Genomic DNA, 14,755 nt, shown 5'->3' with positions numbered 1-14,755 from the left:
TCATGTTTATTAATGTTCAAGTATATGATGATACATGAAAGTTAATAATTTTGTATCTAATAGACTTCAGAATTATATTTAGTATATCTTTATTACAACCTGGCCCCCCCAAGTAATTATTCCTGGCTACGCCCCTGCCCACTTACACGATGAGTTGCTTCCTCCTCCCCGATTCATTATGCACTGATCAAAACTCTTTGGTCAGAAACTACCGATGGGGTCAAAAAGAAAATGAGAGAAAATTGGCTTGGGTGATGTGGGAGAAGCTATGCACTAGAAAATCTAAGGGGGGGAATGGGTTTCAAAGTCTATAGGGCTTTTAACTTGGCATTGTTTACCAAACAGGGTTAGCGGATCCTAAAAAACCCAAATTCTTTGCTCCATAGTGTTTTTAAAGCTAAATATTTTGCAAAAGTCTCCTTTATTGATGCTCAATTGGGGAGGAGTCCCTCTTATGTTTGGAGGAGTATTGCCGCAACATGAAGCTCTATTAATAAAGGTCTAAGGTGGAACGTTGGTAATGGGAAAAAGGTGAACATATGGAAGGACAAGTGGCTGCCAATCGAGGATTCTTTTAAGGTAGTGAGCCCAAGAAACCAAACTTTAGAGCTGGAAAAGGTTGAACAATTGATAAATTTTGATTGGGGCTACTAGAATATTGAAAGGGTAAGGAACACGTTCCTGCATCATGAAGTGGAAACAATCCTGGTTTCCCAATCAGCCTGGGCATGACAGAAGATTCTCAATCATGGGCGTGGACAAAAAATGGAGAATTCTCAGTCAAGAGCGCTTATGGAGAGGCATTAAAAGTCCTAAAAGAGAGAGAAAAAAAAAAAAAAAAAAAAAAAAAAAAAAAAAAAAAAAAAGGGGGGGGATGGAGGTGATTGCTCAGATAGCGCGAAAATGAAAAAAATGTGGAAGGTTATTTGGAGCCTGAATTGCCCAAGCAAAATCAAACACTTTATGTGGAGGTCGTGCAAAAATATTCTCCCTACAAACTACTGTTTGAGAAATAGAAAAATAGCTGTGGCGGATGATTGTGTCCTTTGTGGGGAAAGGGAGACATCAGGCCATACTCTATGGAGGTGCAAAATCGCGGCAGAGGTTTGGAAAGAGTCTGGTATCAATCTGCCCAATGGCATATCGCCTCAAGGAGAGTTTATTGACTTGGTGTAGAATCTTATAGAGAAGTCAAATGATTTTGACTGGGAACTCTTTGCAACCATTGCTTGGTGTATGTGGAAGAACAGTAATGCTATTAAGCACGAAGGCAAGAGCAAGCAAGCGAAGAGTATTGCGATGGAAGTAGGCAGGTATATAGAAGAATTTAGACAGAGTAACATGACCAACCCGAAGCCCCCAAAGCAGCCTCCTCAAGCCAGACCTCATTGGCGCCCTCCAAAGTCGGGGTGGTACAAAATCAATGTAAATGGAGCAATATTCAAGGAACCCTACTGCTGCAGAATTGGAGTGATTATTAGAAATGATACAGGTCAAATTATGGGAGCTATGAGCAAGAAACTGCCCCTCCCCTTGGGGGCGTTGGAAGTGGAAGCCAAGGCTGCCGAGGAAGGGATTACACTGGCAAGGGATTTGGGCCTTGGAGAAGTGATTGTGGAAGGTGATGCCTTGACAGTAATGTCTGCTCTATCAAGTGTAAATCAGCCCCCAAGCTCTATCCAAATGGTGGTGGAAAGCTCTATCTGTGTGCTCCAGAATTTTAAGGTTTGGGAAGCAAAGTACGCAAGTAGGAGTAGCAATGCTACTGCCCCTCAATTGGCTAGACATGCTAAACCAGTATCAAATGCAGTAATTTGGGTGGAAGACACCCCCCAATAATTGTAAAGCAAGTTTGTATGGATGTATTTTCAATGGGCTTTTGCCCCAATTAATGAAACTTCGTATGAATTGACTATTAAAAAAAAAAAAAAGTTAAAATAAGAGAACATGGTCAATGTGTACTTTGTGTGTTCCTAGGAGTCCAGCCGCATCTAATCACTACTCTTTAATGAGTTTGTGATAGGCTTGAATAGTAAGGAGTCCTAATTCCTTGCAAACTACTGCACGTGGTGTACCAAGATTCCTACTCCTAATTGAATTAAGAGTGTGAGGGCATGCTTTATATAAAAGGCATGCGTGTGGTGCTAAAAAACGATGAACACACAAGTGAATTGAGAGAGCAGCCAAGAGAAAGCCATTTAGAAAAAGAAGACAGTCAAGACAGAGAGCTATACGTGGAGAAGAAAAATAGAAATGAGAGAGTAAAGTATTGCCGACTTTAAGAAAGATAATTAGTGTGTGTAAAAGTAAAGAAAACAAGATAGATTTTTACTTTAGTTGTGAGATACGCACAAAAATTATTGTAATTGATTTGATAATAGTAAAATTGTTTGGAGTTTGTCTATAGTTTTTTCTTTCAAAAGAAATGGTTTTTCACGTAAATATTTGTATTTTTGTGAATGATTATTATTTTGAATTACTAATATTTTTGATAATGTTATTTGGGACCCAACTGAGTAATCTCAATTCAAATTTCTCTAAGTACTTGTTATACTTAAAAATAAATAAAAAAGAAAGGAAAATAAAGCATGGATAACTTTTTTGTGATAGAAATATTTTCTGAAAAAAAAAAAAAAAACATTATAATGGTTGATAGGATTGATAGCAAAAGAGTGAAGAGAGAAAGAGTCGAAATTGCAAATGGTAACGTTAAAACTTAAAAATCGTGTACGTAAGGTATTGAATCCTAATCAAAATAATTTTTTATAGAAATATTGTGTTCGGAAAGGAGCAAAGGATTTGGCAATCCACAGAAAGCAAAGCCTACTTTTATTAGGCAGTTTTGCAGAGAAAGCAAACGGAATATATGCCTATATACTTTGTGTGCTGCCTTCCTAATCGGAGCGGTTTATATTTTTGGCTCTGTAAATCCATGGGCAGCCAACAGCAATTGGTGTTTGAGTTTTACTGTAAGTTGAATCAGTGTACAGTGTCATCAAAAAAATATCTTTGCACTGTGGTATATATATGTATAAGCGGTTGGGTTCTTTTGTGTCCCATTCCAATGCTCATTTCTCTAAACTCCTCACACAGAAACATTTTCGCTTCATTCATTCTGAAATTGAACCAACCATGTCTGCTACTTCTGGCCTTGTGATTCCCTGCAAAGGTATGAACACTTTTATATTTTATCATGCATTTACTTTTTGTTTTTATTTTATTATTTCTGTGCTTTTTGGTGGTTATAATCTTTTGTTTTGGCCAAGTGGGTTTTTTGTTCACTATATTTTAGGACTATGTATGTGCTCTTTTTTTTTGGTGGTCAAAAATTTATTTTTGTTGATTAAGAAATGTTTTTTTTTTTTTTTTTTCAATGTATTCGAATTATAATTGGAGGTGTGGATTTTGTACACGTTTTTTTGAAGCTGCCATTGCGTGGGAGGCAGGGAAGCCACTGGTGATAGAGCAAGTGGAGGTGGCTCCACCACAGGCTATGGAAGTGAGGATCAAGATCAAATATACTTCACTTTGCCATACCGATCTCTACTTCTGGGAGGCCAAGGTTGGATCTGAAATGTTTTTGTATCGATTATTTTTCCTAATGGATTCCTTTCTTCATATTTCTTTAAAAGAATACAGTTGCTACTTGCTACAGAGTCCTATGTTATGAAATTGCACAGTTCTCACTTTAAATTCAATAGAGATATCTTGGTTCAGCCATTCACAATAAAGTGAAATTTAAGACTAACTTAGGAATATGGTAGTCGAAAATCTCCTGGACCTCCATGTTGTGCCAAATTTAGATTGATGTATTAAATATTAATTACAACAAATGCTGTTGGCCTCTATACTACAAAAAAAGTGGCGTCCTTTGTTTCCTTCTTGAATGCATTGGGTTAATTGTCCAGTTTGTGATTTTCATTATTGTAGAAATGTTAAAGTGACACAGCTGATCCCAAACATTTGGAACTAAAGCATACTTCTTGTTGTTAGAGTGACTTAGCTCATGGATTTTAGTAGCATAAGTAATTTACAACCCATATGTCATGGAATCTAAATTATCTAATAGAATCAATACCTTCTGGCGTTAATTTCTCTTCCTATGAAAACAAAGGCGTATTCTTGGTGATTCTTGTTTGAAACAACAATTTGAGTTGGCTTTTATTATTAATCCTTTGAGAATGCACTTAATTTCTCTCTCTCTCTCTCTTTTGTTTTTCATTTTTCATTTTCTCTTTTCTTTAATTTTCAGGGCCAGAATCCACTGTTTCCTCGAATATTTGGCCATGAAGCAGCTGGGTAAGTTGTAGATTTATATTGCTATGGCATATTTGTTTTTAATTAGTAATACTTTACACCGAGTGCCACATTCCCTAAGCAAATTTTCTGAGTGAGAAATCTTAGGTTTTTGATGGAATTAACCGTGATCTATGTCCATGAGATCTGTTATGTTTGAATATTGCATTAGTATGAGTCTTCAAGTAATGCAGCATGCTACACGGACAAGTTTGCCAATTAATCCCATTATTCATTTAATACTTATATGGGTTATCTTAAAAGCTTCCCCCCCCCCTCCCCACCCCTGGGCGCGCGGGGCTCGTAGGCGTGATGAATATCTTAGAAGCTTTTGAAGCAGAAATCCTCTAGAATGAAGGTGTTACATGATGAAATGATTCATTATGAAGAAAACAAGTCATCATAAGAAATGAACAAAAAAATTTGGAGCAATTTCACATCATCAAGATGGATTGCATGCTCACAGCTCTGACAAGCACATAAATCCTGCATTTGACTACTAGAAAAAAAGAAGAAGAAGATAATTTTGTGCCTGTGAAGTGTCTAATTACAACTTTAGTCTTGATTCTGTTCTTCATTCATTTTCTTAAATGATGAATTTATACTGTAATGTATTTTACTCTAGTTTGTTATAAATGCAATAGCATGTTCATTGCCAAGATTTTATTCTAACAGGGTTGTAGAAAGCGTTGGGGAAGGTGTATCAAACCTCCAAGTTGGAGATCATGTGCTTCCGGTGTTCACTGGAGAGTGTGGGGACTGCAGGCACTGCAAGTCGGAGGAAAGCAATATGTGTGACCTTTTGAGAATAAATACAGACAGAGGAGTTATGCTTAATGATGGAAAATCCAGGTTTTCTATCAGTGGGACTCCTATAAATCACTTTCTTGGTACATCCACATTCAGTGAGTATACCGTTGTTCATTCAGGATGCCTAGCTAAGATTAGTCCGCTAGCACCTTTGGATAAGGTCTGCATCCTCAGTTGTGGCATCTCAACAGGTTTTATGTCCAATGAAATCTTGTGTTGGTGATTTCTGTATTACATCTGAAATTTCCACCTAGAGGTTTATGTAAAATCTGGACATTTTCTTAAAAAAAATTTCAGGATTAGGTGCAACTTTGAATGTTGCAAAACCAAAGAAGGGATCTACAGTTGCTGTTTTTGGTCTTGGAGCTGTTGGGCTGGCTGTATGTTCTGGAAAATTTTGTTTGAAATCTTTGTTCTATTTATTCTTTTTGTAAGATTTGGATCCTTTCTACACTTTAATTTATTTCTGTTCTATTTCTTTAGGCTGCTGAAGGTGCAAGAATTGCTGGGGCGTCAAGGATTATTGGGATTGACTTCAACCCCAAGAGGTTTGAGGAAGGTAGGTACTCTTTCATCATTTTTATTGATTGAGTTTTTATTTTCCATGATATTGAGCTTATGATTCTCTCTCTTATTGCTAGCCAAGAAATTTGGAGTAACTGAGTTTGTAAATCCAAAGGACCATGACAGACCAGTTCAAGAGGTGTAAAACTCTTCTGTATTCTGAAGTTCACTTTTCCTATAGTATCTTGCTGCATGAATTTCCGTAGTATAAGTGAGTCGTATTTTAGATTCCTAATACCTTGTAACTACTCAGGTTATTGCTGAGATGACAAATGGTGGAGTTGACAGGAGTCTAGAGTGCACCGGCAACATCAACGCCATGATCTCTGCTTTTGAGTGTGTTCATGATGTATGTTTTCTAGATAATTTAACAATTAACTCATCTTATTTATTGCTAATAATAAAGATAGAGCTTGGTCTGACATTAGGTTGGTTCTATGATAACAATGTAAACTAAAGTAGCTTGAATGTCCTATTCTTTGGATGATAATTATTCAATACTATGAGTACAACAATGTTATGCTCCCCCCTGTCGGTAATATTAGATCTCTTCTTTAAATTCATTATGGAAATTATCATCCATATGAGAAGAGGGAAAGAGGGAATACCACGGCGCTGTACTCCGAAAGTACCAAGTTGCTGTCCTTCAGGAATTGCTTATAATATTCCCTGTTCTTTTAATTATATAGTTTTAGTAGTTATAGTTGGAGTGTGTGTATTAGTTTTAGGCCAATACTTGGCTTGGTACTCTAGGCTCTAGTACTGTCAAACTTTAACCTGAGTCTTGTTTTTTTGGTTAATGCAGGGATGGGGTGTAGCTGTGCTCGTAGGAGTGCCCAACAAGGATGCGGTGTTCATGACCAAGCCCATTAATGTGCTTAACGAGAGGACACTCAAAGGAACTTTCTTTGGAAACTACAAACCTCGGACTGACCTTCCCTCAGTTGTTGACATGTACATGAACAAGGTACTCTTACTTTCTCACGCTTTAACGAGTTTTGGGTTCTTATATACTTGTCTAATGTCATGAAGAAACAAAGAGGAAAAAATTACCTTATTTTATTTTTAAAATTTTCCTTGCAGAAATTGGAAGTGGAGAAATTTATAACCCACCGGGTCCCTTTCTCTGACATCAATAAGGCCTTCGAGTACATGCTGAAGGGAGAGGGTTTGCGGTGTATAATTAGTATGGAAGAATAGAGTTTTCGACAGAATTAAGAAATAACTATGGGTTTTTGAACCCGGATTCTCAGGTTTAATTTATCTTTTATGAATAAAGCTACAAACACAACATTTTCACAGCAAACCTAAGTAAAAATTATTAATAGTAAGCTTTGTTGTGAAATTGTCGCGTGTAGTACTTTTTACAGGCACTACTAAACCAGGATCCTTTTATGTATTATGGGAACGGGCCATGCTCTGGCCGTCGAAATGTAATCATATAGAAATAATGGGCCCCAAAAGCCCGGGTTGTGCTCTCTCTTTCTGTCATATACATACATCATATATGATAGGAACTTGTGCTTTGAGAATTAATTCAGGTGCTGAGGTATTGTATTTTTCTGGAATCTAAATGAAACTTGAGTTGTATAGAACTGCCAAATTTGTACCAGCCACTTTCATTTTCCATATTGTATAATCTCTGTTTGTTTTAAGCTTAAAATTCTTCCATATTTTCACCTCCATCTCATCTAAACACACAGCAATACGACTTTCTTTTGAAATGTAAATGAATGTTTATGGAGAACCTATTAGATAGTTCATTGATCAGATAACAGAAGGTTATGGGGCAATTTGGAAAATAAATACTGAAGAAAATGTTGAGACCATGATATCAAATTGTGACAGGAAACGAATATCTTTCTTTGACAATTATCAAGAACTGAATTGTGACAAATAAGTGATAACCAAATCCTTTTGTCCGCATTGTGCCAATCAAACTTTTAGATGTTCTCTATTGCTGTGTCCACCAATTTTTGACAAATCATGGCCCACCTGTTTTGTTATTTGGCAAGAGCTCCAAGAAAAAAATTTTATATTATAATTTTTCAAAGAAAAGATGCGAGTGTGATTGTATGCTTGCTGGTGTCGTTACAACAATTGACCATCCTAATCATGACTCGGATCTTCTAGAAAAAGAAGCATTCATTTTATATCTTATGATATGACTGCTTTAATGTAGACTCAGATAGCTGCCTGATGATCAAGTTAGCTCGACCATTCTCAAAAGCATATTAGAGCAAAGCTTATGGATGGACTTGAAAAAGTGGAACAATAGTACAATACATTATACACATGTGACTAGGCTTATTGTCTTGGCAGATTGGGTGTTGGATTGCCTGGTAATGTTCTACATGAGTACATAAACAGCAATGATCCTTGTCTTAAAATAAATAGGTGATGAAAGGGGATGGCAAATTCTAATGGAAGGAATACCTATATCTGAATAATAATTAACAAAAACATGCACAGACCATTTTGCGTGTGCATAACATTAGAACTCCCCCCCCATACAGCAACTCAAATGCAAGATAAACAGAAAATGACATTGTATTTGTAGTAAGATTCATCCGAGATTATGTAGGCTCAATTTGACTCAACTTAAGAACATTGGACATATTATAAAGCTTTGCAGAACTCAAGATATGATTTTGGCAAAGCATAGAAGCATCTATAAACCTGAGATATGATTCAAGCAATTTAAAAGAAAAGAAGGTATACTTGTATTCCTTTCTTGTTCCCTCATGTCTGCCACAACTTTACATGAGAAAACAGTAGCATATGTAAATTGAATAATGGGGAACCAGCATACTTACTCTTTGCCTATTTTACTTGTACTTTTCCATTATTCTTTTCGCTTCTTCTAGAGAGTCCTCCGTAGAGGTGGTGCCTCCAGGCCCTCCACCCCCTTTTGGTCCATCATCTTTATTCATGGCTATGAATGCGAAATAAATGAGTCCCATCGTGGCCTGGAATCAAGAAATGTATTACTTCTCGCCATTAAAATTTGATGCTGAAAAATCACTTTATAAACATTGACTATTATATCATGTCATTAATTGAAACTTTGACAAATACCCCATCCCCTATGCCCTTCTTACCGTATCTTTTCCTTCAGCCACTTCTAGAAACAAAATAAAATTAATTGAGAGATGATTTTATAAATTTGGAAGTGTAAAAGTGAACTACTGATTTCAAAATAGTCCACTTTTGAAGAATTGTGCCTTAATTATTTCTACAACATAAAGAAAATAGAAATAAAAAATTCTCTCTATAACCAATGCATCTCAGAAGTCAGAAGTGAATATTAAGGAGTCGTCAGAAGTAAAATAAGTGAATATTTAGGAGAGTTTCTGGCAATTAGTTGTGTCATACATGTGTCAAAAAGAGTACTAAATATTTTTCCACAAGAATCATAATGGGAGTTGAATTTCCGATTTAAACAAATGAAAAGAGTATTATTATCAAATGAATGAATGACTGCACGTATGTGAGCATACTAATAATAGCTCAAAGAGAAAAATATGTATAAAAGATATTAGCAGGGTGTTGGACTGACTGAGAGAGGAACATATTACTGGACGTATAAAGAAATTGATATATTGTTTCATCTCCATAACCCAGGTGTAGTGCCAAGATATTCTAATCCACACAACCTGATTATGATAGGAAACTGATTCAAGCAAGGTGTAGAAAGAAACCTGAATTCTTGAGAAGCATATTTAGTGAGACTCACAAAGAGATCAGTAATCTGAAGCAAAACTGAGAAAAGAGGGCCACTTTCTCACTTTTTAATCTAGGCCAAGATTCTAAATCAAGATTTGCAATCAGGCATATTTTCTTAGTTTATACTACCAGTGGCCATCCCTTGCGTGGCAAATTGTGTTGTATGAGCTACAAGGTGGTGAAGTCATAGATTATAAGTTCATTTTTCTCATGCCACCAGTCACATGCAGGTGACTGGATCTTGCCTATATTTGAAGGAGTAAACTATTTCGGTTGAAGTAGTAGTTGTTAATTTCATTCTCAAAAGACTAACAGGAACTTGCTGTGTTTATCTCATTTTATGCAGTTCAGGTGGTGAAGTCTCTTAAATTTGAAGGGAAGCTTAAGCTCTTTAGTATGTGTTATTCATTATGAAGTTTGTATGAAAGAAGTGTTGTATTTTACAGACATCACCATACTAAGTTGTATGAGTGATAATATTTTTAACCTCTTTCTTAGATGAAACTCACTACTTACTAATTTTATTTACTTTCAATATAAACAAACCCCATTTATCCAAATACACAAATTCTGAGATAGAAACATGTTTAATACTTAAGCATACTCAAGAAGATCATCTTGACCCAAAGGTGAATAACTTTTTTTTTTTTTTTTTTTTTTTGATAATTCAATAGCTATAATAAAGGAAGGGGAGATTTGAATCCTGGACGTCTCATTGGATACACCAAGAGGTGTTAGTTGAAGTAAAAGGCTCTTCGCAACAAGTGATGCAATCAAGAACAGCAATAACAACAAATAAACCCTTAGTCCCAAAATTTGGGATCAGTTATATATTCTCAAAATACAAATTGAGATCGGTCACATGAATTGCTAGTAGGGAATGCCCCAAGTTATGTCTATAAATGTCTCATTCATAATAATGCGACTAAATTTTGACATTGGCTATCAATCTATTGCAACACTCCTTTTTCCGGGAGTGCAATGAGAATGATTTACTATAATTTTCCACTGAAGTCTATGTTTTTTAGAAGGAAACAAAGAGAACTTCTTGAGTGCTTCATTAAGCAAACCCTAGTGTTCTACAAAGAACCTAGAAACCAAAGACAATTTTCATTGATGTCAAAAGGTCCAGAGGTTAAAATGGCTTTAAAATCTTCTATACATAACATAAACTGCTTAGCTTGTCAGGGCTGAATGCCCTTGGATTATCCAACAATTGGTTCTGGCAGGCAGGGTTAGTTGCCTATAGGTTTTCTAGCTAGAGGCAAGTCCAAAGGGTTTTTCTTTAGAAAAGTTCACGAAGTTATTAAAAAAAGAAAAAAAAGCAGACAAGACTCTGCAACCCTGGAAAGAATTAGTTACGACCCTTCATTTAGACTAATCTTAACCATGCATTATAAAAAGAAACCAAAAAACTCAAATACCCTTAATTAACATTAGATATACTAGGCCAATATGGTACTGCAAACAATACAGCTACAGTAGTGTAAACTGTAGTCCCCTCCTCCCCCCCAATGTTGTCCTGCGTCAGTAAAGACAGATCACCTTTATTTATTTATTTATTTTTTTGGTAAGATTAAGAAATTTTTCCTTAATTAAGAAAATATCAACAGACCTGAAGCACATATCTTCCTACTCTTAAGTCCTTTTCTTTTTTGGTGTCCCTGGGACTAAAGTGTAAGAAGCTTCTGAGTTCATGGACTTATCCCCATGCAAACCGAGATACATATGCCTGTGACCGAAATCTTGGCAGCTTTGAGTTGAGTGGCAAAGGTAAACTTCTCAATGCAAACTCACATGTTCATTCCTAAGAGATAAATGTTTTTGATCTAAAAAATGCATTTTATGCGAAAAGAACTTAATAATTAAAAGAGAGATAGTGTACTGCTGCTTCCAAAGTAAAAAATCAGTAAAAAAAAAGGGAAAAAACTTGTAAGTTACTGAAACAACACTATTGTATGAGTATGATGCACAATCAAACTAAAAAGGAATTGGCTTTCCCCAGAAAAGCCATCTGCTAGTTCTTTTTAGATTAAACCAACTGCATTAACTTTGAATTGCAATCATTTAAAAGATAAGAAGTACACTTCATTTGCAGAATATGCAGCAGTAAAGATCAAATGGAATAAACAATCATCAATACTTACAGATGGAAAGGAAGTAGAAAACATACCAGCGCAAAGAAAGCTGTAGACAGGAAAGACTTGAGTACAAAGAGTGAAACAGTCAGTGCAACTAATGTGACAGAAATCCTTGCTATTGGTCTGGGTACAGAATCCTAGAAAGATGTAGAAAAAAAATTTTAGATCTTCCATTGAGAAAATAAAGGATGGTTTCAAACTTTCAATCATACATAAAACTGCTAATTAGTTTGTTAGTGTAGACTTGGAAGTGAAACAAAATAAACTTACGGGCACCAAATTGGTTCCTGCCTCAACTCCATCCTTTCCAACCTTCCACACTGTTTGAATAACTATTTGACAAAGATCAAAATGAAAGTTAGCACAATCAAAACATACCAGCAAAAGGAAGTAGGAACTCATGCAATACAGAAAGCTACCTTAATTGTTGACTCTGATTTACAATGACCAACTACAAATTCAATGTTGGCACAAAAGCTTTTTAGATAATACAAATGCATCACATCAGACAGAGATATTCAGCAAAACCTACTTCAACAAACCCAGCCCATCAATATTAGCTAGGCCTCTTGGATAAAAGCATGTTCTATCAAGATTTAAGATTATATTTAAAAGTAAAACTGGCTCTTAGCTAAATTTTAAACCTTAAATATGTTATGCTCAATCCCCATGATATGTGAAAGGGGAGGGACCATCCATGGAACTTGACTGACATCATGATGCAGGAGCAATACTATTCTTTTAGTCTTTTCAAATATTTTAAATTATGAAATTATGCTGATATGTATGAACAGGACTAAACTTAATTAAGGGGTTTTTTGTTTTATTGATAAGTTACACATACACCTAGTGGGTTTTGAACCTAAAACCCTGCCCTTTATCCACTCTTATGGTGCAATTTGAGCTAGAGTTCATTGGCTAAACTTAAATAAGGGCCTTGATTAAAAGTTTATTGGGTTTTATAGCTCCCTCATAAGTAAAGGTTATGACAGATTTATAAAAATGCCTCACCTCTCGTCATCAATAACAATTCCCTTTTGATTCTACATTCTTTTGAGAACTTTAACATTTGCTTGATTAAGCATCAATGAAGAGGTTTTTCCTTTGTTCTCCTCTAAGAAACTTCATATTTGAGATACATTGGAGTGTGTTATTTTTTCATCATGCTCCCAACTGCATCATAACAATTGATGGGGTGAAAAAATCTAGCTATTAGTAATAAAACTCAAACAACTATGACCCTCCATAATTCCATAGGTTCTGGAAAGCGAACAGGGACAGAGGGTAGAAATTGTTGTTATTAGGGTGAAATGCTACTCAATCCCAGAGATAGATGATTTTCCTTGAAATGTGTTCAGGCACATTAGTTGATTGGACATTAGGGGCAAAGCATTGTTTTTGTGCAGGCCCCGAGAGTGGTACTAAATCAAGGAAAACTCTGAATACTAAATATGATCTCAAAATAACAGGGATCAACTTATCACACATAAAAATTGGCAAATTCTCTATCACAAAATTCAGGTGGAACAAACCTTGATGAGAAGATTTTCTCCTATCAGCTATAATTATGTAGTATTGCCAAAAACAAAATGTGAAAAAACAAAAAACTTAGTAAATCTGCTTGCCGTAAACATGAAAAACCCACCACTTGGCACACCCATTACTTGGTATTAACTATTAAATCAACAAGGAATGGTTCATATACATGGCACTAGAGTCATTTTATTGTAGCAACTAAAATTTTAAACACTAAATACAAAGCTCTCGGGCACTAGCTTATGTGATTCAAATGCATATGTTGCAAAAGTTTACAAGAAAATGACCAAAACATCCTAATGTTAAGTGCTTAGTTGCATTAATAAGGGTGTAATTGAAAAGGGAAACTAGATGTATTAGTCAGTTTATATTGAAGCACTTTTTTAGGAGAGGGCTTGGATACAGGTATTGGCAAGCAAGTTTTAAAGCATTTGCATGTAGAAGTGACAAGACAATCGTGATTGTCAGTTTATAAGAAAGTACTCAAAAGTAGATTGTTCCATGGAAATTTTATTCAAAAATATAATGCAGCTTATTCAACTATGCAGGGTCGACTTTTTCATATTTATATTGAAGACAATCAATTTGCTTTTTTTTTTTTTTTTTGACCAAATTAGGATGCAGCTAATAAGGCATTGTTCAAATGGAATCTCCTCTTAACAGTTACGGTTTCATCTTATTTTAGTGACTTCAACATCTTACGTAACCAAAAAAAACCCATCAAACTTTCATGGGATTCTTTAGTTGCACAAGCTCTAGATTTTCTCCATGGGAATCCATTAAAAAGATTGCCATAATCAAGCAGTAACTAAATTAGAGTGCTTGCTCACAATTACCAAATTATCTCTATTAATCAGTTTGAGACAAATGAAACCAATTCAGAAATAATCAAAAAGTCAACAAACCCAGATAAGATCAATTCAGTAAATTCAAAAACCATCCCCAAAAAAAAAAAAAAAAAAAGTGAATGAAGCTTACCTTTCAAAAAGTTGGACTGTGCAGCGAAGGCAATGGATGCTGCTGAGCGAGATGATTGGATTGTACGATTCTTAATATGGATTGCTGAGAGCAAAGAAGGTCCGTTTAAATTCAAAAGGGATTTGGAGGAAAGAAATTGGGAGTGGGTGAGAGTTAAATTTTCATTTTTGTAACATTTTGGAGAGTTTAATGGAATGGAGCACATGTTATGGACAATAACTGACGAAGCCATATTCGTAGTCATAACATAAACTCTGCGGAATACTTGTTTGTGTGTGTATATATATATATATATATATTTTTTTTTTTCTTTTCTTTTTTGGGTATCAAAGGTCAGACAGCCTTATGAAATTGGTATTGAGCTTGAACCTTGTTGTGAGGTCGTTAGATTCATTTGTGAGTATCAAGGGTCTTCAGTCTGTCTTGGTTTTCTCTGAAGCCTCACAACCTCACAAGCTTAGAGGGGAAGGGCCCACAGGAAGTTGATCTTACTCGGCCCAAAGTTTGTAAAACAAAAAGCTTTGCCCAAGAAGAGATAGCTCTAGAATTTCATGTCTGCGGTCCACAGTGGAGTTTCTAAAGTTTGTGGACCCATTACAAGTTCAGGATCTGTTTGGTAGCAGCATTTGAATAGGAATGGCAACGGGTCGGGTTCGGGCCGGATTTTTGCATACCCGGACCCGACCCGCGGGGCAAGACCCGCA

General features: G+C 35.7%; 2 protein-coding genes across 2 annotated transcripts; one reads left to right on the top strand and one right to left on the bottom strand.

The window, feature by feature from the left end:
- The first annotated feature begins 3,099 nt into the window (after positions 1-3,099).
- LOC112034402 (alcohol dehydrogenase) lies at positions 3,100-7,265 on the top strand. Its single transcript, XM_065777075.1, has 10 exons — positions 3,100-3,169; positions 3,426-3,562; positions 4,253-4,299; positions 4,972-5,297; positions 5,404-5,486; positions 5,590-5,665; positions 5,748-5,809; positions 5,924-6,019; positions 6,476-6,637; positions 6,754-7,265. Exons 1-10 carry the CDS (start codon positions 3,133-3,135, stop codon positions 6,868-6,870), a joined length of 1,143 nt encoding a protein of 380 aa, XP_065633147.1. The 5' UTR covers positions 3,100-3,132; the 3' UTR covers positions 6,871-7,265.
- A 937-nt stretch (positions 7,266-8,202) lies between these two features.
- Positions 8,203-14,545, bottom strand: LOC112034414 (uncharacterized). Its single transcript, XM_024067246.2, has 4 exons — positions 14,052-14,545; positions 11,808-11,869; positions 11,570-11,674; positions 8,203-8,639 (listed from the first exon to the last, which is right to left on the bottom strand). Exons 1-4 carry the CDS (start codon positions 14,293-14,295, stop codon positions 8,499-8,501), a joined length of 552 nt encoding a protein of 183 aa, XP_023923014.2. The 5' UTR covers positions 14,296-14,545; the 3' UTR covers positions 8,203-8,498.
- Between the last annotated feature and the right edge of the window lie 210 nt (positions 14,546-14,755).

The sequence above is a fragment of the Quercus suber genome, unplaced genomic scaffold (assembly GCF_002906115.3).
Source record: "Quercus suber isolate HL8 unplaced genomic scaffold, Cork oak 2.0 scaffold_9, whole genome shotgun sequence".
Taxonomy (NCBI): Eukaryota; Viridiplantae; Streptophyta; class Magnoliopsida; order Fagales; family Fagaceae; genus Quercus; species Quercus suber.
Note: the sequence above shows the minus strand (reverse complement) of the source record. Positions and strands in the feature narration are given on the sequence as shown.